Genomic DNA, 25,781 nt, shown 5'->3' with positions numbered 1-25,781 from the left:
GCATCCTCTCTATTTTTTGCTATCGTTTTGCGGATTTGGCCAGGTGAATAACCTGACATCACTAGATCACTGCTGTTCACTTGGCCATTGGGAAACAAGTGGACCTGCTGTTAAACAGCCTCTGTGCCGAGATCTGCAGCCTCTGTGCCGAGATCTGCAGCCTCTGTGCCGAGATCTGCAGCCTCTGTGCCGAGACCTGCAGCCTCTGTGCCGAGACCTGCAGCCTCTGTGCCGAGACCTGCAGCCTCTGTGCCGAGATCTGCAGCCTCTGTGCCGAGATCTGCAGCCTCTGTGCCGAGATCTGCGTCTCTGTGCCGAGATCTGCGTCTCTGTGCCGAGATCTGCGTCTCTGTGCCGAGATCTGCGTCTCTGTGCCGAGATCTGCGTCTCTGTGCCGAGATCTGCGTCTCTGTGCTGAGATCTGCAGCCTCTGTGCTGAGACCTGCAGCCTCTGTGCTGAGACCTGCAGCCTCTGTGCTGAGACCTGCAGCCTCTGTGCTGAGACCTGCAGCCTCTGTGCTGAGACCTGCAGCCTCTGTGCTGAGATCTGCGTCTCTGTGCCGAGACCTGCAGCCTCTGTGCTGAGACCTGCGTCTCTGTGCTGAGATCTGCGTCTCTGTGCCGAGACCTGCAGCCTCTGTGCTGAGATCTGCGTCTCTGTGCTGAGATCTGCATCTCTGTGCTGAGATCTGCGTCTCTGTGCTGAGATCTGCAGCCTCTGTGCCGAGATCTGCGTCTCTGTGCTGAGATCTGCGTCTCTGTGCTGAGATCTGCGTCTCTGTGCTGAGATCTGCAGCCTCTGTGCTGAGATCTGCGTCTCTGTGCTGAGATCGGCAGCCTCTGTGCTGAGATCTGCGTCTCTGTGCTGAGATCTGCTATCTCCTCCTTGTGTGACAGGTTGAAAAGGGGAAGGTGGGGGGGGGGGGGGGAGAAACAACCTTATATTGATCTATCTCCGGATTAAAGTTTGAAATCAGCGACAGCCTGAACACAAGGGCTCCTTTTATGATTTTCTCAGCTGGCCATTGATCTCTCCGTTTTTATTGCATTCATTATTTATTAAAAGAATTTGCAAGCTAAACATAGCGTTAAGCTAGTTTGCACACAGGGACCGCACTTAGGAAATTGAATGGAAATTGCATTAGAGATGAACATCTGGGCTATTTTTCCACTCCTGTGTTTATGGGTTTGTATAAAAGTTGCATTGGATTAACAGAAGCACTATAAGGAGAAGCAATATGTTATATGTTAAACATTTCCAAAAAGTGCAGAAAAAACGAGCGATGTATTTTGTCTGTAATAACAGAATAGGGCTCTTTTTTTGTTGTTGCAGACAATGTGAATAATTTAAACGTGTGACCCCACTTATCAAAGAGCATTCTACAAGAAGAGACCTGGGAGGTTTTAAAAACTCTACGCCAGGGGTAGCCAACTCCAGTCCCCAAGGGCCACCAAATAGGTCAGGGTTTCAGGATATCCCTGCTTCAGCACAGGTGGCTCAGTCTTCGACTCCACCACCTGTGCTGAAGCAGGGATATCCTGAAAACCTGACCTGTTAGTGGTTTAAGGTCTGGAGTTGGCTACCCCGCTCTACGCTATTATCTGTCTGTGAAAATCTCTGATCCAATGGTGATTTCAGAACCCACAGCGAATGTATATGTTATCAAAGTATAGTGGCGATCCAGTAAAGCACGTGATCGGGGCTTTTCATCTCATACGTTATTTAGGACATGATTAGTCACACTTTGTATTTCTGCTTGATACAATGACAATGTGAATAGAGCTCAGAGCAGAATGCTTCATATCAACCACGCAATAATAAAACATGCAGCTGTTGTAGGCTTCCAATTAACCCCTTCCCTGCCAGAGGGACTGCAGTGCCATCTGCAGAGCTGTTAATATTACTTAAGATTCATCTCCCCCCACCCCCCCAAGTAAAAATGTCAAAATAAAGTAAAAGAGGGAAGGGAATTTGTAAAAATAAATAAATAAAATAAAATAGCACAGCTACATCAGAGGAAAGCTGCCGGCAGCCCGTCTCACAGTGTTACTGCCGCAGGAGAAGCTCAAAGTCAAGAAATGTCTAACAACATACAGCAGTTCTGTTATATTTTGTTATTTATGGGGATCTGAATAAATCCTCACACTCTCCGTACGTCCTCCCTACCAATTAGATTGTAAGCTCTTCAGAGCTTCCGAAATGTTACTTTTATGCTTGAAGCGCTTCTTCCCATGATCTGTTATGTCTGTTATGTATTATTTGTTATTTATATAATTGTCACATGTATTACTGCTGGGAAGCGCTATGTACTTTAATGGCGCTATATAAATAAAGTCATACGTACATACAAATTATTCCGATTTTACAGATGGGAAAATGCCGTTAACCGCAACCTCCAGGTACTGGCCAGTAGAAAATTGGATTCAAATAAAAAGATTACGACTGTTACAGCCATATAACATTGACATAATCCCCCCAAACTGGTCACGAGTTTCCCATTATCTCTGCAGTTTTACAAACCCTGGGAGTTATTTATAGAGTGAGAGAGAAGGGCGCAGGTAGCAAAAACGTCTTTTTAATGGTATTGTTATCGCGGCAACATATTCCGCAGCGCGGTACAATGGGGGTACACAGTTATGTATGTTATATAAGCAGAAGGACAAACACAAACAGCTGCAGCAGGTAATGAGGACGGTGATCCTGAGAGCGTACACTAGGGGAATAAGGGGCAATGTTTGAACAAAAGGTGAAGCGGCTGATCATTGTGGGCTGGAGTATACATCAGGATGGAGTATGCCTCAGGGTGGGGCATTTATCTTCATCTTTAATGTGAAGAGGAAGCAAAGTAAACTCCCTACGTAGCTTGTTCATCGTACAAATGGAAAATGTACCAACGTCTAAAAAGAAATAATCATTTCTTTTCCGGGCGTGAGATTTAAGCATTTCAGTGCTTGAAACTGACACCACCCACCCCAAAGAAAACGCGAAGCCTCAGGCCGCGCTTATAGTGCCGGCGATGAAAACAAATGCATTGCCGCCACGTGCGCTTATAGTAAGCGCAGCGGCGACAATGCGACAGAGCGCCGTTGCCGTCGTGAAAACTGGTAGCCGGCATTATTTGATTTTTCAAGGGCTGTCGCCTCACGGCCCCCGAACCAATCAAATGCCAGGAAACCCGCTACGCCGCCGCCCAGCAAAATATAACTTTCACCCGTCGTGTCGCCATCGACAGCACTATAAGCGCGGCCTTACAATTTAGTTTGACAATCTCAAACCCCAAATGATGGATCCCACAACAACAGTCTCAGAAATGATTACATTTTCTGGGTATTTTACATATTAAATAACATCCTGATGGCAGAGGTGACTCCCATCTAACCGCCCCTTGTGCGTTTCTCCACATAAGAGGAGAGGTCACTGCTTTCAACGAAGCAGTGGTTGCGTTGCGAAACCCGTAAGAAGTAGAGGGTCACCTACTCAATGGCAGATTTCCTATTAGGCCCGGGCCTAGGGCGGCAAAAATATCCGCCCCATATACTTTTGGCGCGCTCTCTGGCCTATCGGACGTCACCATGGCAACATGATGTCATGTTGGTGATGTCCGCCGCATCATTTGACGCTGCGGTTCAGGAGGAGGAGGAGGCAACAGCTAAGTGCCATGGGGTGGCGAATTTTGAAATCCGCCGCTGCACGTACTGCCGTGATGTTGTTTTATAGCCCCTTGGGCCCGCAGGACATAGCTACTGCGTCATTGAGTCTGGCACATGTGTGGAACACAGGATATGGTCGGCACTGACCAAGAACGGAAAGGTGGCGACTATCCCGTTCCATCATCAGCGACGGAAGGGGCGCCAAATTCACGTTTTTGTATTATTTACAAGACTGTTGCAGTTAGATCTATAACGTGGTTGGAGATGGTTCCCTGTTTGAAGGGTCGAATCTTCAAGCGCACACACTAGATCGCCTTGAGCCATGCACGGTTCAGACATAAAACAATAGGAAATGGAATCCCTGCCCCGAAGAGCTTACAATCGAATTGGTAAGCGGGGAGAACTTACTGAGACAGTAGGAGGGTGTTCTGGTAAGTGCGTCTGCAAGGCGCCAAGGTCAGTGCATACGAGATGTATAGTATCGGCTACGGAGCTACCCATAGGTTTCGTTAAAGAGGTGTGTTTTAAGTTAGGTCCTAAAGGGGGAGAGAGAGGGTGCCAGTCAGATATTGATATGATATAGCATAAGGCCATGTACGCTGTGTATTTTGCTTTATGGAAAGAAACTAGTCTCAGATGCGCAAAAACTTTCTCCTATACAGATAATGATTATTTATATTGCGAAAATAAATGAGGATCATGAATATGGTTTTGGTTTTAGATTTCTACCAAGGTATGTTGAAAAAATAAGCAGGGAAATGCTACTATAGCATAATAAAGCCTGGAAAATGCTGGAAACAAGTATAAAATTAGAAAAACATTTAGGACGCTCATAATATAACTGAAAAACATTAAATAAAAGAAGACATGGCGAGAAACACCTAGAGACGGACACTTGGTCTGTGTTGGTTATGCAATGTAAGGTTCTGGTTTCACATTCTAATTTTGCCCATTTAAAAAATAAATATATCATTTTTCATGTATTAACCTCTTTAGTACAAGCTGAGCTGCCGAGGTATTGTCATGTAACGCGTTCCTGCTCCATGTGGAGGTGAAGCAGCGAAATAACATGTTAGAAAAGGTTAAACATAATACATTAACGTAACAGGTTATGCATAATATTCCCATTGCTGAGCAACAAAGAGGTTATTGCTTTGCCCTTAAAATTGATGGTATTGCAAAGAGGCTTGTTAAGATTTTCTTAGGCTTCAGAGAATCGTGCTATATCTTTTAGTGGAAGAGGTCATATCGGAGTCTAAGGGGCTTATTCTGTACGCTGCCAGATTGCCGTTTCGGCGATCTCGCCCAGAAAGCCCCATTGAAGCCCAAACTGCAGTCCTGCAGTGTACAGAAGAAGCCTGAATGGCAGTGGGAATGAATCCTTTCCCCTCTGCTGGGGAAGAATTCAACTTCATTCATAGGCACGGAACTAAAACCTTGTACAGCGCAGGACCGCGGCTTCACATTAAACAGTACAGTATACAATACAGTATGTCATTTTACATTTCTCTATAGAATCCGTGAGAGATACCAGTAACAGCTACGTTGGCGGCCAAAGTCTGTCGTTAAATGACTTGCAGGGTTTTATTTAGGGGAAAGAGTGAATAACGGATACATACGTAGAAATCCACATGCCCATACTGCACACACTCTTAGGCTGCACTTATAGTCCTGGCGACGCGACGGCGTGACGTAATCCCTTGCCGTTGTAGCAGCGTTTTTTGCTTATTGTGTTAGAGACAAGAGATGGCGACCGGGGGGGCGTGGTGGGGGCGTGGCCATGAGCAGTTTGCCCTCATTGGCTTAACTGCTCACGTGCCGCTGAAAAATAAATTTTAATTGACATCCAGCGACCGCGACCAAGCCGTTGCTCCGTCGCGTCGCACCTACTATAGACGCATGTGATGGATTCAATACACCTGTTTTGACGTGACGTTGCGTCGCCGGGACTATAAGCGCGGCCTTACAGACTCGCAGTGATGTGTGATGGCATGAGCGTGAGCGTGATTATCTTTACTTTACGTACTAACTAACATGTGACTTGTACTCAACATGCTGCGAATCCGTCTTCCCCCATCCAGAGAGATTTCCGCTCCATGAATGTAAAAATGTTTGAAACATACCGACCAGCTGTAGGTTCATTTGCAAACAATAAACCCTTTCACTGCCACATGTGCGCGTTATACTGGTATATATACTATACTGCACATTGCTCAAACAAGGACCAGTGCAAATAATGAATACTTACGCTCCATCAGCAAAGGGATAAAAAATTTAAAAAACTCAGATACAATGCGAAAATTAGCCAAAATGTGCAAATTCGCACAGGAATACCGAGAAAACATTTGCACCATAGTCGCAATTTTCCTCCAAAATTCGGAACAAAAAATGACCAAAGATAAACAAAGATGGCGACGGGGTCACCCAGTCGGAAACGGCACTCGTCCCGCGATGATGTCACGGCTTTCTGTTGGCTGCCAGAGTGAGGCTGGACCCAATGGCCATACTGTTTCTTCCGGATAAGGATTCTTTAAAGGGAATTAAAACATGTAATATTTCCAGGGGGTCCCCGTAGCTTGGAGCGCCACACATCCAGGGGGTCCCCGCAGCTTGGAGCGCCACAGTCCGGCTCTCGGGAAACCCTTGTTTCAAATAACGTCAAAAAATATAAATGTGAAAAAATGTAAATGTTAAAATAAAAAAAAGGATTACCGATTACAGCTTTAGAACTTTAATCATTCCCACAATCGTTGGTAAAAGCTGATTTTTGTTTTTTTTAACCTTCTAATATTTACTTTTTCTACATTGCATTTTTTTTTTTTTTTTAAACAATTGAATAAATACAACACACAAATGCTATATAATACGGCACTGGGAACACATGCTGCGATCGGATATATAATATATTGACTTCGAACAGCGGTGTCTCAACAAACACATTTTACATTTAATATCGCCTTAAGTAAAAAGGGAGTTTTTGATTTTTTTTTTTAGCACAAGATCAGTAAATTTACTGGAAATCTATTCTGGAAACATCTGAAGTAAACAACATCACACAATATGATGTTGCCTTGATGTACACTTTTATCTGTATGCGCATGAAGCTAGCTGCAATAAGATTGATTAGTGTTTGTGTCCCTAGACATTATTCATTTATATTGTCTTCCAAATGGCCAGGGATTTACTAAAAATAAAACAAGTAAATAGGCAAGAAAAACTAGCTAATAAAACATGAATAATTCAGTTACATTTTGTTTTTGAGAAGATTAAAAAATATTAAGATATTAAGCAGGGGACTTCTGGAATAATAGCACAACGTTGTGAATTTGGTAAATTGTAGTTTGTAAGAAAACCAGCAATGGTTCCCTGCTCAGTGTTTTAACGGGTCCCCCTGAAGGGGTTTCAGAAAAAAATATAGGAATTACACCTGTAGGAAAAAATATGACAAAAATGTAAAACCTACAAGCATGGTGCTTTTATACAAAATAAAAGCCAGCAGACGCTGGGAAAAGGAAGTCTTCACAAGCGCTTTGCAAAATCTTCCCCACCTGCTCTGAACATTTTGCTGGGGTTTTTTTTTCCTTTGCAAAGTTTTCATTGCTCTAAAATGTTACAATTGTCGCATTATTTTTTTTTTTTTTAACAAAAGTTCACCAATTTTGCAAACGTGAAAATGGCAGCAACTTGCGGTGTAATTTTTTTTAAAAAAAAGACTATTTTCACCAACTTCCCAAACTATGTCGATTTTTATATTTCCACCTCTCTAGTAAAGATCACTCAAATATTTATTCAGCGGTACGATTCACAAAAACAAAATTGTATTTCAAAGTGGGGTCCAGGGGGGGGGGGTCTCCTTTGTAGCACAGCCATTGTTATAACTCTGTTTTTTTTGTTTTGGTCTCCATTTTCAACAGTACAGTTAAATGCACGTTTTAACCCCTTCATTTCTGCAGGCAGCTGCAGCATCATTCTTTGCAGTGCAGCGTGGCCTCTCGTGGTTCCGCAGCCACGCTGCAGCAATGTCGATGCCAGGGTAAGCAGCAAGGAGTTATACAGCCTGTGTGTGACATTTCAACGTGGAGGGATATTTAATGACACACACAGTTATTAATTTGCATCAATTTTCCGCTGAACAGAATAACTACAGAATAATTTCACATTGATGTCTGCGATCGGGGGCAGGTAGTTAAAATAAATACTAGATTGGATAATAACTGGCTCTCCTTCCCCCTACTTATCAAGTGACGGTCTACAAATGACTTCGCTGTGATGCTGAAATCCCAACAAGAATGAAGCATTAAAGGAACGTCTTGTCTTGCAGAAGGGGTGTTGTTAATAGGTATTTCATAATGGGATTCAGGGAAGCTGTGATCCAAAAAGAGGCCAGTGTTGCCTCTAAATCAGACGTAGCCAAGGGCTATATAATTACTTTGCGGTAAATGCTAAATTCGGTAGTAATTATTTTTACATCATTTACAATAAGTATAGAATTTGTGCTTACCATGCACACTATAATAACATTAATGATGCGCTGGCCTACATTTATAGGGTATTAATCACAGAGCCTTTAGCCTCAGTGCGAAGCGTTGTTGTTGTTAGTAGGAGATTAGTATAGTCGACTAGCACTAAATACTTATTTGTTTAGCGGTGTGATAAAAAAAAATGTCAGTTTAGCTCCTGTATCTGGGCATCCATCTGTTATTTATTTATTTTATTCGTATAAATGTGTTACCAGGAAGTAATACATTGAGAGTGACCTCTCGTTTTCACGTATATCCTGGGCACAGTTACAGTATGGTGCCAAATACATGGTTACATTAAGTGAACAAGGTTATACATTAAATATGAAGACATTGCATGCACAGTTACAGATAATATATTATTATAGGCGTATGTAACAGTTACAGACCAGATTAAAATGTGAGACCGCTTTAGTTTTGAAACAACTTAGACAGGTGGCGGCTGTGAGAGTCTCGGGTAGGTTGTTCCAGTCTTCGACTTGTGCTGAAGCAGGGATATCCTGAAAACCTGACCTGTTGGTGGCCCTTGAGGACTGGAGTTGCCCATCCCAGTTCCAGAGTCACCTAATAATGGTGAATGACACACCTGATGGTTAGAGGCTAAATGAATCCCAAACGGAAACGCAAAAGTAATTGGTACACCCGTCTGCAGTAATGTTGGGGGGCTATCTATGCAGTAGGATCCTGTTGAGGTATTGTCCTGTACTGTACTGTAATTAAACACAAGTGCGTTTCCTGTTGAAGTGGCTTTTTGCCCTGAAACCGCAACGCAATGCTGAAATGGCATTGAACACACCATGCATTATTTTCTCTCTGATATAATTCGCAGATACAGAATGTATGCTCTTGTTAAATGTTAGGGCTGTTATATACAGCATGCGGCTGTGCGTGCCTATGCGAACGCGCATGCACGTGCCGCATGCTTTTCGTGAGTATACTGTGTTGTGTATACAGTGTTGAGTGTGTTTATGTGTATATGTATGTGTGTGTATGTATATGGGTGTGTGTGTGTGTGTGTGTGTGTGTGTGTGTGTGTGTGTGTTTATGTGTAATTTATTATTTATTAAAAAAAAACATTAGTAAAAAGAAAAAATGTATTAGACTTGTGCAGACACACACACACACACACACACACACACACACACACACACACACACACACACATATATTCAGCGCCGGCAGCGGCGCGAAAAGATTAATTTCCTCATCTTCGCCGCTGTCTGTCGGCTCCCCTCTCCCTGCCGCGCGCGCGGCCCTTGTATAGAAAGGCTGACTAACGTCAGCCAACTAAAAATCCGCGCCCGGCACTATAGAACGTGCCTAACTTTATCAGTGTGCAGAAGTGTATTTTGTAGCCGTTTATGTTTCAGTTGACCAGCCATGAGCGGAATATAAGATTTCTCTTCAAACCCCCCATTAGATTTCCCGTGCCGGGGACTTTTTCCATTCTTCTCTCCGTGCTTCCTTGTGAAAAGATCTAGCAAAGAAATATTTATTTCACATATTCGGAGATGGTTTTATAAGTGAGTTTCTAATAACTGCATCGTACATAACTCAGACCTGTTTATTACAAGTTTACTATTGCTACATCAAAGTTTCCACAGATTTTGGATCCCAATAAAGTAATTTTTTAAATATTAACTAACATATATTATTGTTTTGCTTTTGATTCCAAAATAGTTCGGCACTATTCTGCTTTCCGTATTGGTCATGGACAAATTTAGGTTTGCTGCAGTTCAGAGTTGTTCATTGCTGTGCAACGCTTTTTGAAGCTCACAAGTCTCCTGTTCACAGCTCTAACGTTGCTACGACATATGTTATATAGTAGTCTGGGAAATTGCTGTAAAAATGGTGTAAAAGGTGTTTAACATACGTTGGAATTAGAACTGCATCTTTGAAGAGATCTCGTTTGTACAGGAGTTTTCATGTTGTACAATACGGTTGTTGGTTGTAGTTTGATTTATTGGATTATTAGGAAGAAAATAGATTGAGTTAATTAATTGAGTTGCCCGAGGTTGGCACTTTTACCCGACTGAATATTGCGGTTTTATGTGGCTTACTGGAGTCACAATTGACCCCACTTCATTTAATTCCAAAATGCTCAGGTTTTTCTGCTATGTAATTTACTTCCCTGATATATTCACACTTTTCCATCAACATAATGTATAAAATATAGAAAACCGCAATGAATTACTTTAACATTGTTGTTGTTGTTGTTATCTGTGTGACCTCACTCCCTTCCTCCCCTAATAGGCCGCTAGTCAGAACACTAAACATTAAAGCCTATGTGTCACATTTGTCACAATAAGGTCCAGTAGAACACAATAGGATTTATTTTTTTGTATGAATATGGTGCATTTTTGTGACACAGTTTTGCAGGTCTGAAACTTTAATCCATAAACCTTTGCCATGTCTACTAAGCAGTAAACACCATACAGCCCATTCATTAAGCACCAATTACTGAATATGCCTCAGAGACTTCTTAACGTCCAAAGTGGTCGTTAATGTGGAATTTCAGCCCGAAAAAGGGCCTGAACAGCCGCTTCAGACTTTCCCCCGAAACCTCAGAGAACTTGCTTCTTCATCGCGCATATCACGTTCCAGAATCACCCTACTGTGCCACTAAACAAGGATAGCTTTTCTTTGATCCATTTTTCTTAGTCCCCTCCCCCCAGATCTGCAGCCGGAAGACCCTGATAAGTAGCCTTTCAAGCATTTTCCAGCTGCCGGCTAATCAGATATGGAACAAATGAGTTGTCGCCCTGTGTTCTATCTTGTCATTCCTGTATTGAAAGAAGCATTGGGAACCCGTGCCCGTTGAGTCCTGCCTGCTAAGTATTACCAAGTGTTTTCACTCATTTCCTTTTGCCATTAATCCTATTCCTCCCTTGAATGTTTGCTGTCTTCTGAACCCCGTACAGGCAGCCGGATTCGGATTTGTCCCGCGCAACTTTTACCTGACTTCTAGGAAATCCTGTGCGCTGAATACAGCGGGGGGTTGTCCAACTCCTCAAAAGCAATACACACAGGTCAGGTTTTAAGGATGTCCCGGCTTCAGCACAGCTGGCTCAAACGTTGCGTGAGCCACCTGTGCTGAAACAGGGGTATCCTTAAAACTTGACCTGTTGGTGGCCCTTGAGGATGGAGTTGGTCTCCCCTGGACTAGAGGCTAACAAGGTACCTGCTAGACAATGCAGTGCTTTTTCCTGTTTTGATAGGAAATTCAGCCTTGTTGTGTGTCATTTAGGCTTCATGACATGTGCAGCCTCCCAGGGCGTAATGATTAGTCTGCAGATGGGCTGTTATTTATTACAGTCATGTAGAATAAAATTGATTGTCTTCTAAAATTAATTTTTCATTTGCCTGTAGCCTTGCTTTAATGGAGGACACACAGTTGCCTGTTTAATGCAGAAATACTGTTTAATCACATTAATATCTCAGCCCCCCCCCAGGCCGGAGAGATAATTGTACAAACGAACAGCAAAATCCGTATCTTTAACTTCTTTTTATGATTAAATTATGCAAATCACTTCTTTTCTGCCCTTCAAAGCACTAATCATCTAATTAGGAATGATGTTTAATGGGGTTGGTTTTGAATCGGAGGAGGGGGAAAAAAGTCAGAAAGCGGAAAATGGGAGCAGACCGTACTTGAAAATGTAGCACGTATGCCATGTGTATATACAGTGACGACAGTATATAGAGGATACATTGTGATATTGCACAGCATGCAGATATAAAAAGTAGTGTTGGCAGCAAAGATGAGGCAGAATGCTGGTGGTTTTGGTTGCGTTTGGGGAAAATCCATTCATTAATGGCAATCCATTCATTTTTCCCAAACCTCATATTGAGGGACCCCTATTACTCATTGTGCACTGTCACGGACACTGCTGCCAGCAGATTGGGGTATTACTTCTTTAAATGGGTATGAAGACATTATCCTTCAAATCTGCATTCATTTCTGTTAGAACCACAATAGATCTTTTAAAGACCGTCATCTGTGTTTGCTCAGCTAAAGGGTCAGTCCTGCCGAGGAACAAAGAAAGCTAATGGCAAAGGCATGTGTAACAGGTTTAACGTACTGTAGGTGATCGGAGACTTAAAAAATAACCAGACAAGCATACAGTAATTAGTATTTAACTATTTATTTTCTTACTTTTAATATTTCCATTGCCAAATGATCTGGCATTTTTTTTTTTTACAATCTTTAAACGTATTTGGTGATGAAACTGTGAATTCCCACTGCTGCAGGTAAATACTTTTTGTTCTTTGTGTGTAAAGACATTATTAGTTAAATAGATGAATAGAAGTAACTGATAAATATGCATTTAGTGCTGGGGTGCCCAACTCCTGTCCTAAAGGGCCCCCTTCAGGTCAGTTTTTCAGGATATCCCTGCTTCAGTAGAAAATAAGAAATTGGGACGTCGCTCAAACCATAATATCCAAAAATAATATATAGAGAAGGAAAAGAATAGAAAGAAAGTGACAGAGATCACTAAAGTCCCCTATTGGTTGCACTCACGGCAAGAACAAGTTGCATAACTACAAGATGCAAATATCCTCAGTATGGACTCAAAGTCCCAGGTGAAATGAAATAATAACTAGAGGATATAATATCCACAGATAGACAAATGCCTAAAAAGAAAAAACAAATAAACATAATCCATAAAAGACCATATGTCCACAGAAAATGTCTAATGGCCTGAGGTATAACAATGGCATCCACTATTAAAATCCAAAAAATAAAAAACTTTAATACACCATTTTATAACGCCGAAAAACAAGTGACATAAAAATAAAGCAAATTGTGATGTTAAAATACCCCTGTAGGCGAGCGGGTGGAAGGGGGGTAGCAAACAATAAGGTAAGGAATACCAGATCAGTAGTAATAAGTATTGTACATAAGTCACTGATAATTGATTTTTTTTTGGCGACGGTCTCCCCTTGCGGCAATCGGGAGCTTCTCCGTGCCTCTTGCCCTCCCCTTTTATGAGGTCGCTGGGTGCAAGTCGCCTTAAACTCGCATGGCCTTAGTCTTCGATTGAGCCACCTGTGCTGAAGCAGGGATATCTTGAATACCTGAACTGTTGGTGGACCTTGAGGACTGGAGTTGGCCGCCCCTGATTTAGTGGGTCTCAAGAGAAGGGAATCCTAATTCTTCACAGGATACGAATAAGAACAATTTTAACATTACAGGCATACCCCGGTTTAAGGACACTCACTTTAAGTACACTCGCGAGTAAGGACATATCGCCCAATAGGCAAACGGCAGCTCGCGCATGCGCCTGTCAGCACGTCCTGAACAGCAATACCGGCTCCCTACCTGTACCGAAGCTGTGCTCAAGCAGGGAGACTAGTGCCTGTTACAAATGCGTTATTTACATCAGTTATGCACGTATATGATGATTGCAATACAGTAAATGCATTGATAAGTTGAAAAAAGGTAGTGCTTCACTTTAAGTACATTTTCACTTTACATACATGCTCCGGTCCCATTGCGTACGTAAATGCGGGGTATGGCTGTACTAGAAGAGGGGTTCAATATTTCTGAGGAAGCCAGTTACACTGTTACACTGAGCATTGTGTCGACTTCCGCCTGGAACTGCCCTTTTAAAATGGTGTATGAGTAATAGAACCTTTTACTGTTTGGACTTACTGTTAAAACACTGCTGTTAATTTCTTTAATGTTAGCCGCTATTTGAAATTTCTTGCAGTCCATGCTAGCAAGCCTAAATCAGAATAAATTACTTCAATTACACCTCCTCGCAAACTCTGAAGAAGGAATGAAATGTATGTAACCGACATGTGAAATGTCTCTGGGTGGGTTCATTAAAAGATTTCCAGTTACTTAAAGGCCACTTCATATTTTATCATTTGTCACATGTTCCAATAAGGAATACGAATGGTTCGGTAACATAAAATTGATATCAACCCAAAGGTAAATTACCAGAATAACTGAACTCTATGGATGGGGCTAACGGCAAAGTTATATTGACAGCATAAAAATGGCATCAACTTTTTTTCCACCCTGAAAATGACATCAACTTTGGCTACAAATATATACCGAGTGTGTTTAAAACCTACAGAATACCATACGTAATATGGCCAAAATGATGTGACATTTTGGGCTATTTGAGCTGATGGAATGATGGAACAGTTTAGGACAATCATATGTAGATTCTCATGCCTGATCATTTGGTCATCAAACACCAATATGGGTCACCAGTCCAGGAACGATTTGGAGATTTTTTTTTAATTCTAAGCTTTTGTACTGAAATACACAGTGTTTGATATCAGTAATAAATGGTAACTATGTCGTGGAGAAGCCCCACTTCTTTTTCACACAAATTATTTAGGCGATAAACAATATACAGTATACAGTGAAATATGTTACCTTGTTTATGTGTTAACGTACAGCAGGAGTGGCCAACACCAGCCCTCAAGGAACACCACGAGGTCAGGTTGTAAGGATATCCCTGCTTCAGCACAGGTTGTGCACTCTTCGAATGGGCCGCTAATTGAGCCTCCTGTGCTGAAGCAGGGATCTCCTTTAAAACCTGACCTGTTGGTGGCTCTTGAGGACTGGAGTTGGCCACCCCCTGGTATAGAGTGACAATGCGCACAGTATGACTTCAGTACTATTTATACCACTGGAAATGACAATCTAATCATAGGCTGTAGGTAGAGGAATAATTTGTGAGGCAGGGCAGAGAGGGTGGGAGCTGCATTCTCCCTCATAAACATGTCAGGAGACAAATGGCATTTATTTAATTGCTGCTTAGCACCCTGTCAACGCTGCACATGCATTAATCCCAACACTATTCTTTGGCCTCTGCCTTTTATACCCCAAAGCATTCTGTTGTAGAGAGCGAGCATTGCAGCTGGCTCTCCCCAGTGTTACACAGCTAATGAGAAGAGAAACAATGACTGAGAAGCAACCCCATTTTTGGTAACTTCGGTGGCACCCAGTTGTAAATTAAAAGTGACTGCAAAATGTTCATACTGTAAAGCAGGGGAGCTCAACTCCAACAGGTCAGGTTTTCAGGATATCCCAGCTTCAGCACAGGTGGCTCAATCAGAGGATCAGTCTTCGGCAGAGTCTCTGATTGAGCCACCTGTGCTGAAGAAGGGATATCTTGAAAACCTGACCTGTTGGTGGCCTTTGAGGACAGGAGTTGAGCACCCCTGCTCTAAAGCGGTGTTACTTCCACTCTAGTACTTGAAGGCCCACGAAATCCATCAGGATAATGAGCAATAAGATTAGACTTTACATGCTAATGAGGAGTAAAACATTGGACTCCATGGCCCAGATGTACTAAGCTCTGTTAAGTCGGAACATAAGGTGAAGTTACCGAAATCCGGTGCAGACATTGTGTTCCTGTTAATTATATGCAAACACAATATCATCCGTGCTCCATCTCATTAGCGTTATTGTGGCATAGCGTTGTGTTTATCGTAACGCGACGTTATTCCAGCCCTGGCGTTACTTCTGTCCACACCCTGAGATAGGGCTTTTAATAAAGTGGAGAGAGAGGAGAGGGAGATAATGCGAAGGTATTTAACTCATGCCTCAGGCTATGTCCCCATTGTCAGCTGCAGCGTGCGCCGCGGGAACAAGATACGCCCCTCAATGGGGCCGGGCCCCATACCTGCCTGCGCGCGCGCGTAGAGACGCAAAGCACGACCACATTTCATAAAGACAAGTATTTTGTCTTTTCTAGTGGCGACGGAGTGCTGGTCAGGTCACGGAGGCGGTTCAGCCAATGAGGGCGAACCAGCCGCGTGACCTCATGGCCACGCCCCCCCATCGCAGTCTTGTCTTTCCCCTCGCAGACCACAGATCACAGCTTGACAAGGTGCACGCGCCGCCAGGCGCTCCGACTCCAGCACGCTCGCGGAGTGACTGTGGCCGTAGCCTAACTGTGACAGACACTGCAGAAGTCCTATTCCAGTGTCTGGATAGGAGTTAAACCACAATTTAGATAATCCAACGTTAAGTGGTCTCTGTGTTAACCTTAACGGCCTTTTGTGGATAGGAGACGATATGGTAATGCATCATTTGCACACCATTTTCATGTCATTATCACTAACATCCATTATACTTAGGTTCATATCATGTTAAGTGTTATACATTTTATAAATAAGTAACCGAACAGAATTTATTCTAGGCCTATGTGAGTTAGAATTTCCTAATCTGATCCTCACTTTCCAATTTTAATAGACGACATTTCTGAGTTGGGGCGGTAGGGTGCCTGGTGGATAGCATCATTTAGTAAATATGGGCATTTGTGTTTACATTACTGTGGAAATCCTCATCAGACCAGTTTTGTCTTAAAGTCCATCCTGTGTCGTGTCGCATGTATGGCAACAATTTGCAGGTTACTATCCATGCATCACAATGACTGATTTTTCCTATCCTATGGGAATAATACAGAACATACTTGTGTGCTTAAATACTTATTTTAAGATTGTTCATAGGAATTTGACAAGAAAAAAAGAATATTGTGTATTTTTTGCCAAACTTTAAGGGGATTGCAGGGATTTACAGTATACACGATGGTAAAAAAAAAAAGTAGTGACACTGATGTTAAAAGATAGCTACATTATTTAAACTTTGGGGCATAGATCTGACCAGGGTGGTATTCTGCATGTGAAAATAATTAAGTGGTTGGTGCTCCATACTTCCTAATACTACCACACTTTGCGCACTGTATATACACAGCGTGCAAGTAGTACATACAGCCTCGTAAAGGTAAGAGTGCTGGAAGTTTGGAAATGTTCCCGTACATGTATCATACTGCCCTCTTGTGAGTGTACATATGAGAAATGGATCGGCCCGCACTCATTTCCAGTAACGATGCTAATATTTCTCCGTGCTGCCTTAATACCACCTGAATACAGAATACAGGCAGTCCTCGTTTTACAACGCTTCGCTTTACAACGAATGGCTTATCCAACGCTATGCAATGCATACCTATATTCATTTTTACAACGCCAAAATGGCTTATCCAACGCTCTTAAGACGCTTTGCAACGTTGTGTATGTGTGTATATATATACACATTCACATAAACAACATTGCAAAGCGTCGTAAGAGCGTATATATATAATATTATACTATATAATATTATATTATACTATATAATATATTATTTATTATGTTATATTATATATATATAATACAGTATATACACTATATAATTTATGTGTGTGCTGCATATCTTATTGCCGGCATAAAATATTTGGTGTATTTTAGTGTTAAAAATGCCTTCAGGAACGGAACCTTTCATTTAAACAGTGTTCCTATGGGAAAACGTGTTTCGCTTTACAACGTTTCGCTTTACAACGCCATTTTGAGTAACGCATTGTGTCGGATAACCGAGGACTGCCTGTACTGTCAGATCCAATGCTTTCTCTACGGCAGAGAGAGGAATATTTTGCCGTTCTCACAAAACACGACGTTCTTTGATGCAGCTTCACGCACACAAGCACTTCCCTCGCTTCCCTTTTAAACTGTTGTTGAACTGCCCCGAGATGTGGATGAAGTCGTCCGTATTTATAGAACCGCTGAGCAGTTCCAGCTCTCGAGTTTGGTGAAAGGTAAGGAGGTTGTGCTAATACTGCACTTCAAATACACACAACAAAGTCGAGTCGCTGTGCGAGTCGGCCGTGGAAAGCATTTGATCTGCCGTCTCAAATATCATGGGTCAAAAATGGGTTGCATGTCATTATGGGTTTTTTATCGTGTGTTAACCCCTCGTAGGCTGGAGGGGGCCATTGCGTGTAGCACTGCAGATCTCCATGGCATAGAGGTGTGCATTATTAACCCGTGAAGGTCTGCAATATGTGGAAGCAGCAGCTGCTTTCCTCCGAGAGGCAGAGCAATAGGTTATCGGGATTTTAAAGTGCAAACTATAACTTGCCTGGAACGTTTAGTGTCCCCCAGAAAGATGGATATTAATACGGATTTACGACAGCAATTTTAGTATCCTTTGAAAATGTCTGTTTTACTGCACTTGGGCTGTGGGATTTACTTCCTTCCCAACTTAAATCTTTGTTGATAGACCTGTTTTTTTTATCATGTGGTGACCTTTTTAGGTATTTTATTCTGATGAATGGAAAGAGTTAAATGACCAGTCCCCCCCCCCCCGTGTGAGTTTCTTGTAACCCCAGAGAATCCCGAGGGCTCAAACACGTGACGTTTAGCTCTGGGGACCCTCTGGTTTGCGGTCACCACTGAAAGTAGCGACAATACCGTCCCCTCCGGGGGGGGGGGGGGGAGGGGAATGGAGGTTTAAATCCCTGTAACACGTGAGCTAATAAGCAGCCGCATGCAGCGGGGGATTGAAAGACCAGGAAGTACCAGTGATACGGTCTAGGATATGTGATTGCGGACGTTTTGCCCCCACTCACATCGCTGCCGGGACATCTTTTTGACGGCCGTTTCACCACCAAGGTAAGCCCCTAACCTTACCCCATACCATAAATCCCCCTAATACTAACGTTACCCCCTACCCTAAAAACCTAACGCCTTTCCCTAATCCCCTACCCTAAAAACCTAACCCCGTACCCTAACCCCTTACCCTAAAAACCTAATCCCGTACCCTAACCCCTTACCCTAATCCCCTACCCCCTTAACCTAAAACCCCTATCCTTAACCCCCAACCCTAACCGCAAAAACCCTTTATTTTAGCTTACCTTATTGGTGAAACGGGCAGTGGCCGAGCGTCCAGCAACGGAGCGGCAAAGGGTCCCTCGGTGGCACATGATTTGGTCGCGGCGAGGTAGCCACTTTTACTGGTAAGTCTCAGGAAGCAGGGGGGTCCCCGGAGCTGAAATGAATGCGGTTCAGTTCCAGAGACCCCCCTGCTTCTCGTTCTGTAAATACAATAAAAGGTGGGGGGGGGGGGGAGAGTGAGACGGGGGGCTGCACCTTCCACAGATACTATGTAATATTGGCAAAGGCCTTAGAAACAGAACGGCTAGTCTTTTTCTCTGTGCACCTTCTTCTGTAAGATGCTGTTACTAACGGAGTCGAGTTTCTGCTATTTTTTTAAAGTAAAACTTCTGGGGAGTTCAACAAAGATAAAATATCATGTTCCACTTCTGTACACCATACTGTACATCTGCATACAATACGTACTAGCCCAGGGGCGGCCGACTCGTCCTTAAGGGCCACCAACAGGTCAGGTTTTCAGGATATCCCTGCTTCAGCATAGGTGGCTCAATCAAGGGCTCAGTCAATGACTGCACCACCTGTGCTGAAGCAAGGAAATATCCTGAAAACCTGACCTGCTTGTGGCCATTAAGGACTGGAGTTTCCCACCCCTGTATTTCCTCATCTGCAACGGAGTATCTAGTCGTGGTTTGATACACTGTAACCTTATGTTAATTATTTAGATTTTGTTGTTTTAACTAGGTTTTCTTTTTTTACATGCACGTTTACTTTTTTCTTTTCTTATTATTAGTCTTACTTAGAGTGTAAGCTCTTCTGGGCAGGGACTCCTTTTCCTATTGTTTCATCTGAAGCGTTTATTCCCATTGTGTTATGATTTTAAGTCACGTGTATTGTAAAGCGCTATGTACATAAAGATATACATACATACATACATACATACATACATACATACATACATACATACATACATACATACATACATACTTTAAAATATACTTGCACCAGTCCTTCTTGATATTGTTTTGTTAAATTTATTAAAAAAAAATAATACAACTAGTTTGGCAGCATCTTTGAGATCCTTATAATAGAAGATAACGTAGAATGTATTTCTCTGTTGGTGCTTAGCAGGCTATTTCACTTAAACTTGCTGTATTTTATTTTGATAAAACACATGTGTTGTAACCCACAGCCCAGTGTACCCATTGCATGGTCCCGTTCTCTGTGGGGACCGACTCGTGTTTTGGTTCAGGATGTGGTTTTCGTTCTGTGAATTTTCCGTGTTTTGGTTTTTGTTCTGGTTTTGCCAAAACATGTTTTTGTTTAGTCGTGGTTTTGGAGTTTAACCAAATGACAGATTTTTTTTGTTTTTCAAAATAAGCAGGAAAATACTTATATAACATTAAAAAAAAACACCTCCAAATAAAGTATATATTTTTTTAGGAGACTTAAATAATAGAACTTAAAGCTGCAGTTCAGTCTTTTTTTTTTTTAATTTATTTTTTTACTTCAATAGTTTCATGTGTGCAATCTCTAATTACCTAAAGAACTGTATAGCTGCCGGTCAATTTGTTCTCCATGTATTGATAGGCGAAATTTGGTGACATAATTAGAGCTGGCATATGTTTTTATTTGCTTCTGTCAGTCAGTGGAAGCTCATGAATATTCACGAGCACTCCTGCACTGACATGTGCTAGAGGGAGGGCTGACAAAGGGGTGTGCCAGGGCTTGTGACAGGACATGAAGGGGCAGTGCCTTAGCAAATGGCTGTTAAAATAGAATACAAGAAAATTGGTCTTTCAAAGTTGTTTTTTTAAAAACAGAAAATGCTAAAAGTATTTTTTCTTACTACAGAACTGATTTATTAAAAAAAAAACACACATGCAGGATATTGACTGAACTGCAGCTTTAAAAAGGTAAACTAATTCCAAAAGATACAATTACACTGTAGATATAAGCACTTGCCCTGGTGTTCTGCTTTGGGTTCTAAATAATGTAGTTTTTTTTTTGTGTTAAAAAAAATAAATATGAAGGGTTTTGGAATAGAAGGTTCTGATTTCACACACCTGATCTTGCCATTTCTTAACTCGCACATATACAAAACATTAACATAGAGACTTGGTGATGAAGGGATATATGTAGTGCGTATTCACTAAGCAGTGTATGGTAGAAATGAGCTAATACCTGACACAGCCGGGTAATAAGGATTTCCATCTGAAATGAATTAAGATTGTATTCCTGTTCAAGCTCCAGCCATTGTCCGTTAGTCATACTATTGTATCTGCGAGGGATTCTTGTTTCATGTGCAGGCACGGAATTGTTTCATGTCAGATGTGGATTGCATTACCAATTGGTTACCCTCATTTAGGGTAGAAATAGGTTTGGGTGAATCAATGTACTTAAACATATGCTGACCTTCAGATGGATGGTTTTGACTGTCTCTTTGCCTAGTAATTCATTTCCAGGATTTTGACATTTGTATCCAACAAATATGACCATCATCCCCAGGTTTTATTGGGTGTTTCATATTCACTGCTGAGGGTTGTCAAGCGCCTGCTAATTATTTACAAGCTGGCTTTGGTGTAGGCTGCAGTATGATCTCTTTGTCCGGACAATGACCTCAACTTAGATCACTTTGAGCTTCTCTAAGTAAAGGTTTGTCAGGTATTATTATGTTTGTAAATCTCATACGGACACATAAAACAAGTAGCTCCGAACAGGATCGTAGGTTGATTGCATTTTAATATATAGGTTTCAAACGGCAAAGTTGCAGAAGCCATATGGGTCCTGGTGTATTGTAGATTAGTTGTACGTTGTGATGGCTTTTAATGGACCAGCAAGATGCAGACGGCGCGGCATAAGAAGCAAAACCCGGCAGCCTCCCTCGGCACCGCTGCGGGTGGTCCGTTTATTCCGGAGGGGACCACCCGCAGCGAGAATCCCCCTCTCCCTTGGGACGCCACGGCTGGGACTCCGTAGCTTCCTCTGGCAGAAAGAATAGTGAAACTAGCTAATTCTCTAGTTCTACATTGGTGGCTTCCAACCTGTTTTTGGTTGAGGAACCCTAAGTGAAGTTCTGAGGAACCCCCAACCGTTTCTAACAGCACGTCTGTGATTAGATGCATTGTAAGGAACCCCAACCGTCTCTAACAGCGCGTGTGTGATCAGATGCATTGGATATTCTTCTGTATTTGATACACTTTTCAAATGACCAGAATATTGCAGGAAACCCTTTAGGGATGCCCGGGAAACGCAAGGGTTCCTAGGAAACCTGGCTGAAAAACACTGTTCTAGATAATAGTGCGTCTACTGTCATCTTTTTATACACATGTATCTTTTTGGCAGTAATCCTGAAAGGACGCACTTCCCATTGGCACATGGAATTTTGTGGTGTTTTTTTGTTACATTTTCATTCATTTGCAAAGTATTTGGACATCTCATAATGACGAGATAAGGCAGCTGTTGGCTGTAGAAAGGTACCTGTGAAGCCTGTACTGCAGGGGTGGCCAACTCCAGTCCTCACTGGCCACCAACAGGTCAGGTTTTAAGGATATCTCTGCTTCAGCACAGGTGGCTCCATCAGTGGCTCAGTCAACGACTTGGCCACCTGTGCTGAAGCAAGGATATCCTTAGAACCTGACCGGTTGGTGGCCAGTAAGAACTGGAGTTGGCCTCTCTTGCTGTTCTGCAAAGCACTTCAACTGCACAACAATCTGTAGGAGATCGTGTGGATTAATCACTGTAAGAAAATGTACAAACTCCAATCATTGCACCAACGTCGGATACTGTTTGCCGGATTTTCTTTTCTTACCCAGTTTGCTGAAAATGCATACAGCAGTGCTCCCTTCCCCCACCTCCCACCTCCCCTGTCGGAGGCCCTGTGGGTCAATAATGAAATGTATTGGACTGCTAATGAGTTGACTTGACGAGATAAACAAAATAAAGGCTTTTTTAAAATAAGCAAGCAAAATACGTTTCTTTTGAAGCTTTTGATCGTTAACTGTTCCATGCCGTCAGGGGGTAAAAAAATACCCCACAATCATATGTTACTATAAAGCAGTATCATCACACGTTTTCATTTAATAATCACATTTACCTGATTTTGTTTTTAAACAAAACATTTCAAAGTCTCTCTCTTTCACTATTATCTGAACACCATGTAACACCCCCTAAAACCCTCACAACTTAATGGGATCAGCTGTCTGACTGCACCATACTCTGACCTGAAGCAGGCTCTATCCCACAGATAGCAGCCCCTTTACCTTTCTGTTTCAGCATTATCAATGCTCTAGATTGTAAGCTCTCGGGAACAGGGGCCCCCATTACCTCTTTATCTGTGCTTATTTGTATTTGAATGCAGCTCTGTTGACATAATGATCAAATCCCTGTACCCCCATTGTACCACGCGGCGGAGTATGTTGGCGCTTTACAAATAAACAATAATAATTGCTAATAACATCCCTGCAGCTCTCCACAACGCCTAAGCAAACATGTGGTCATAAGGACCACTAGTGGGCTGACCCTTATGATGTCATAATGCCACAAAAGGGGATGAGAAGAATACTTGGGCACCTATAACTGAATTCCTAATCACATAGCTTCAGCCTTTAAAAATAATGTTGGATTATGGGGCGTATTTACTAAGCAGTGTTCTGCCAGAAGACACCTCCCAGCCCCTTCACGTGAAGACAGGGAAAAAAAAGCTATTATCCACTATTGAATCACTCACTCATTTCTTCGCAAGGTTGGAGGAGAATGATCTCACAGTATATAATATGCGCTGCTCACATGGACCTACGCGGGCACCTTCTCATGGACGGGCATTTACATTCCAGATGTCTTCGCATTAGATCCAGAATGGATCTGGCAGCAATATCTATAGAACAACAGGAAACAAGCCATCTAAATACCAATAACTATTGTGAAATGATTAATTAAGAAGAGTCATTTAAATTGCCTCATGATTTAAGTAAGCAGTAAATCGAAGTCACAGCAAAGCCGCAGCATTATCAGCCTTTGGCCAGAGGAACGGCAGCTGCAGTGCGAATTGCTTTTAGTGTAGAAAATAATATTGGAAGCCCATTCACGAGCATTATCTTTGTGTGTGTTTATTATGTCTTATGCAAGCTATAAAAAGCCAAATGAATGACCTTGGCACAAATTCCTACATTCATTTCTTCACAAATAAGGATTAACACACTCATTTTGTATTTAAACAAATAAGAACATTATTAAACATTTACTAACCGCCGTGGAAAAATGGTACAAGATATATCGATAGAAAAAGTCATTTTGTTTAACTTTGACAGGTGTGGAATTGTATTGAAATGAATCCATTTATGTTCAGGATTGCTGACAAAAACCTTCATATTTTCTTAACATTGATCATAAGGATGCGCTTGTTAATAACTGCACAGCTATTAATAATGATATTAATAAAAGTAATACCATGAACATGCATTTGCTCTTTAGCAGAAAATAAAGAAAAAGCATAAGAAATGTGTGAATTGTATTTCTCCGTAGCACAGATATCCTGCAAGGAACATGATTTGTTTCTCTGCCTGACATTAGGTATAGTATTTATCATGAAGTCCGACAGATACAGTAGCAGTGACATGACCCACACACTGAATGCCGTATGATTTTACAATGTAGCCTATACAAGCTTCACCCATTGCTATTTGAATAATACAGCACACGTCTTAACCTGCGAGACATCCAATGTGTAGTGTGCACCGAAACACTTCTACAGTAATTCAATGCAAAGCCGTGTTCAGCTGGGCTTTTTCCTATGCTCTAGTATACTGGTTGGTAAGAGAAGTTCTGCGTTCCTGGATATTTATCCAGTCACAGATCATAAGGCAGGTTTTAGCTGTTACCCAATGCAAAGATTCCAAAAGCCACGGTTGGTATATAGCAGGAGTGGCCAACTCCAGTCCTCAAGGGCCACCAACAGGTCAGGTTTTCAGGATATCCCTGCTTCAGTGTAGGTGGCTCAATCAGAGACAAAGTCAAAGCAGGGACTGATTGAGCAACCTGTGCTGAAGCAGGGATATCCTGAAAACGTGACCTGTGAGGACTGGTATTTAGTGTTTTGTGACTGTTCTGCTGAAAGGTTGATAGCACAATACTAGCCTGCCATAGCATTGTGATTAATACTCTGAGTAACAGGGTTTAATATGGTAAAGAAAGATTTATCCACGCTACGATCATTAGTGTGATATGTTTGCTTTGAAGAGGTCTTGTGTGAATACCTCCTGTTGCTAATAGACATTGTCACATGTAATGAGAGGCTGAGAGAGCCTGCATGTGCTTTAGTTCCTATACGTTAGGAATGCCTTTTTACTTGTGTCTGGAACGGCTATAATTTTACTTTGTGAAGCCTATCCCGAGTACCCGGACAGCGTATCTAACAATTGTTAAGTACAAAGGACTAATATTAACTAAACCTGGGGTGGCCAACTCCACCATTCAAGGGCCACCAAACAGGTCAGGTTTTCAGGATATCCCTGCTTCAGCACAGGTGGCTCATTCAGTGGTTTAGTCAACAACTGAGCCACTGATTTAGCCACCTGTGCTGAAGCCAGAATATGCTGAAAACCTGACCTGTTGGTGGCTTTTGAGGACTGGACTGGAGTTGGCCACCCCAGCACTAAACGATCTGCCTTTTCACGGTTTCAGATTAAGGCAGTATTAGGAGAAAGTAGCCTCTAGAGAGGAAAGTGGGGTACAGCCCAGGGACAAGCAACAGGAACCAGCACACCATAGGTTAAAAAACTCCTTTAATGGTCAACAAGGGGAGATATCACACAAAAGAGACCAACCACCCACTCTGACGCGTTTCGGGCAAAGCCCTTTGTCAAAGAGTATTGAGCCACCTGTGCTGAAGCTGGGATTTCCTGAAAGTGACCTGTTGGTGGCCCTTAAGGACAGGAGCAG

At 42.2% G+C, this 25,781-nt stretch overlaps 1 protein-coding gene across 10 annotated transcripts in view; it reads left to right on the top strand.

Moving 5' to 3' along the window:
- The window catches only part of DACH2 (dachshund family transcription factor 2), a 395,863-nt gene that overhangs the window by 17,812 nt on the left and 352,270 nt on the right, over positions 1–25,781 (top strand). The window contains exon 1 of one of the 10 annotated variants that reach the window (XM_075572853.1): positions 18,840–18,967. The exons of the other annotated variants lie outside the window; for them this stretch is intronic. Within the exon in view, the coding sequence (XP_075428968.1) occupies positions 18,933–18,967 (35 nt within the window). The 5' untranslated portion in view covers positions 18,840–18,932. Of the gene's footprint in view, positions 1–18,839; positions 18,968–25,781 lie in introns of those variants that run through there. 10 annotated transcript variants of the gene reach the window in all.

This window comes from Ascaphus truei, chromosome 16 (genome assembly GCF_040206685.1).
Source record: "Ascaphus truei isolate aAscTru1 chromosome 16, aAscTru1.hap1, whole genome shotgun sequence".
NCBI lineage: Eukaryota > Metazoa > Chordata > Amphibia > Anura > Ascaphidae > Ascaphus > Ascaphus truei.
Note: the sequence above shows the minus strand (reverse complement) of the source record. Positions and strands in the feature narration are given on the sequence as shown.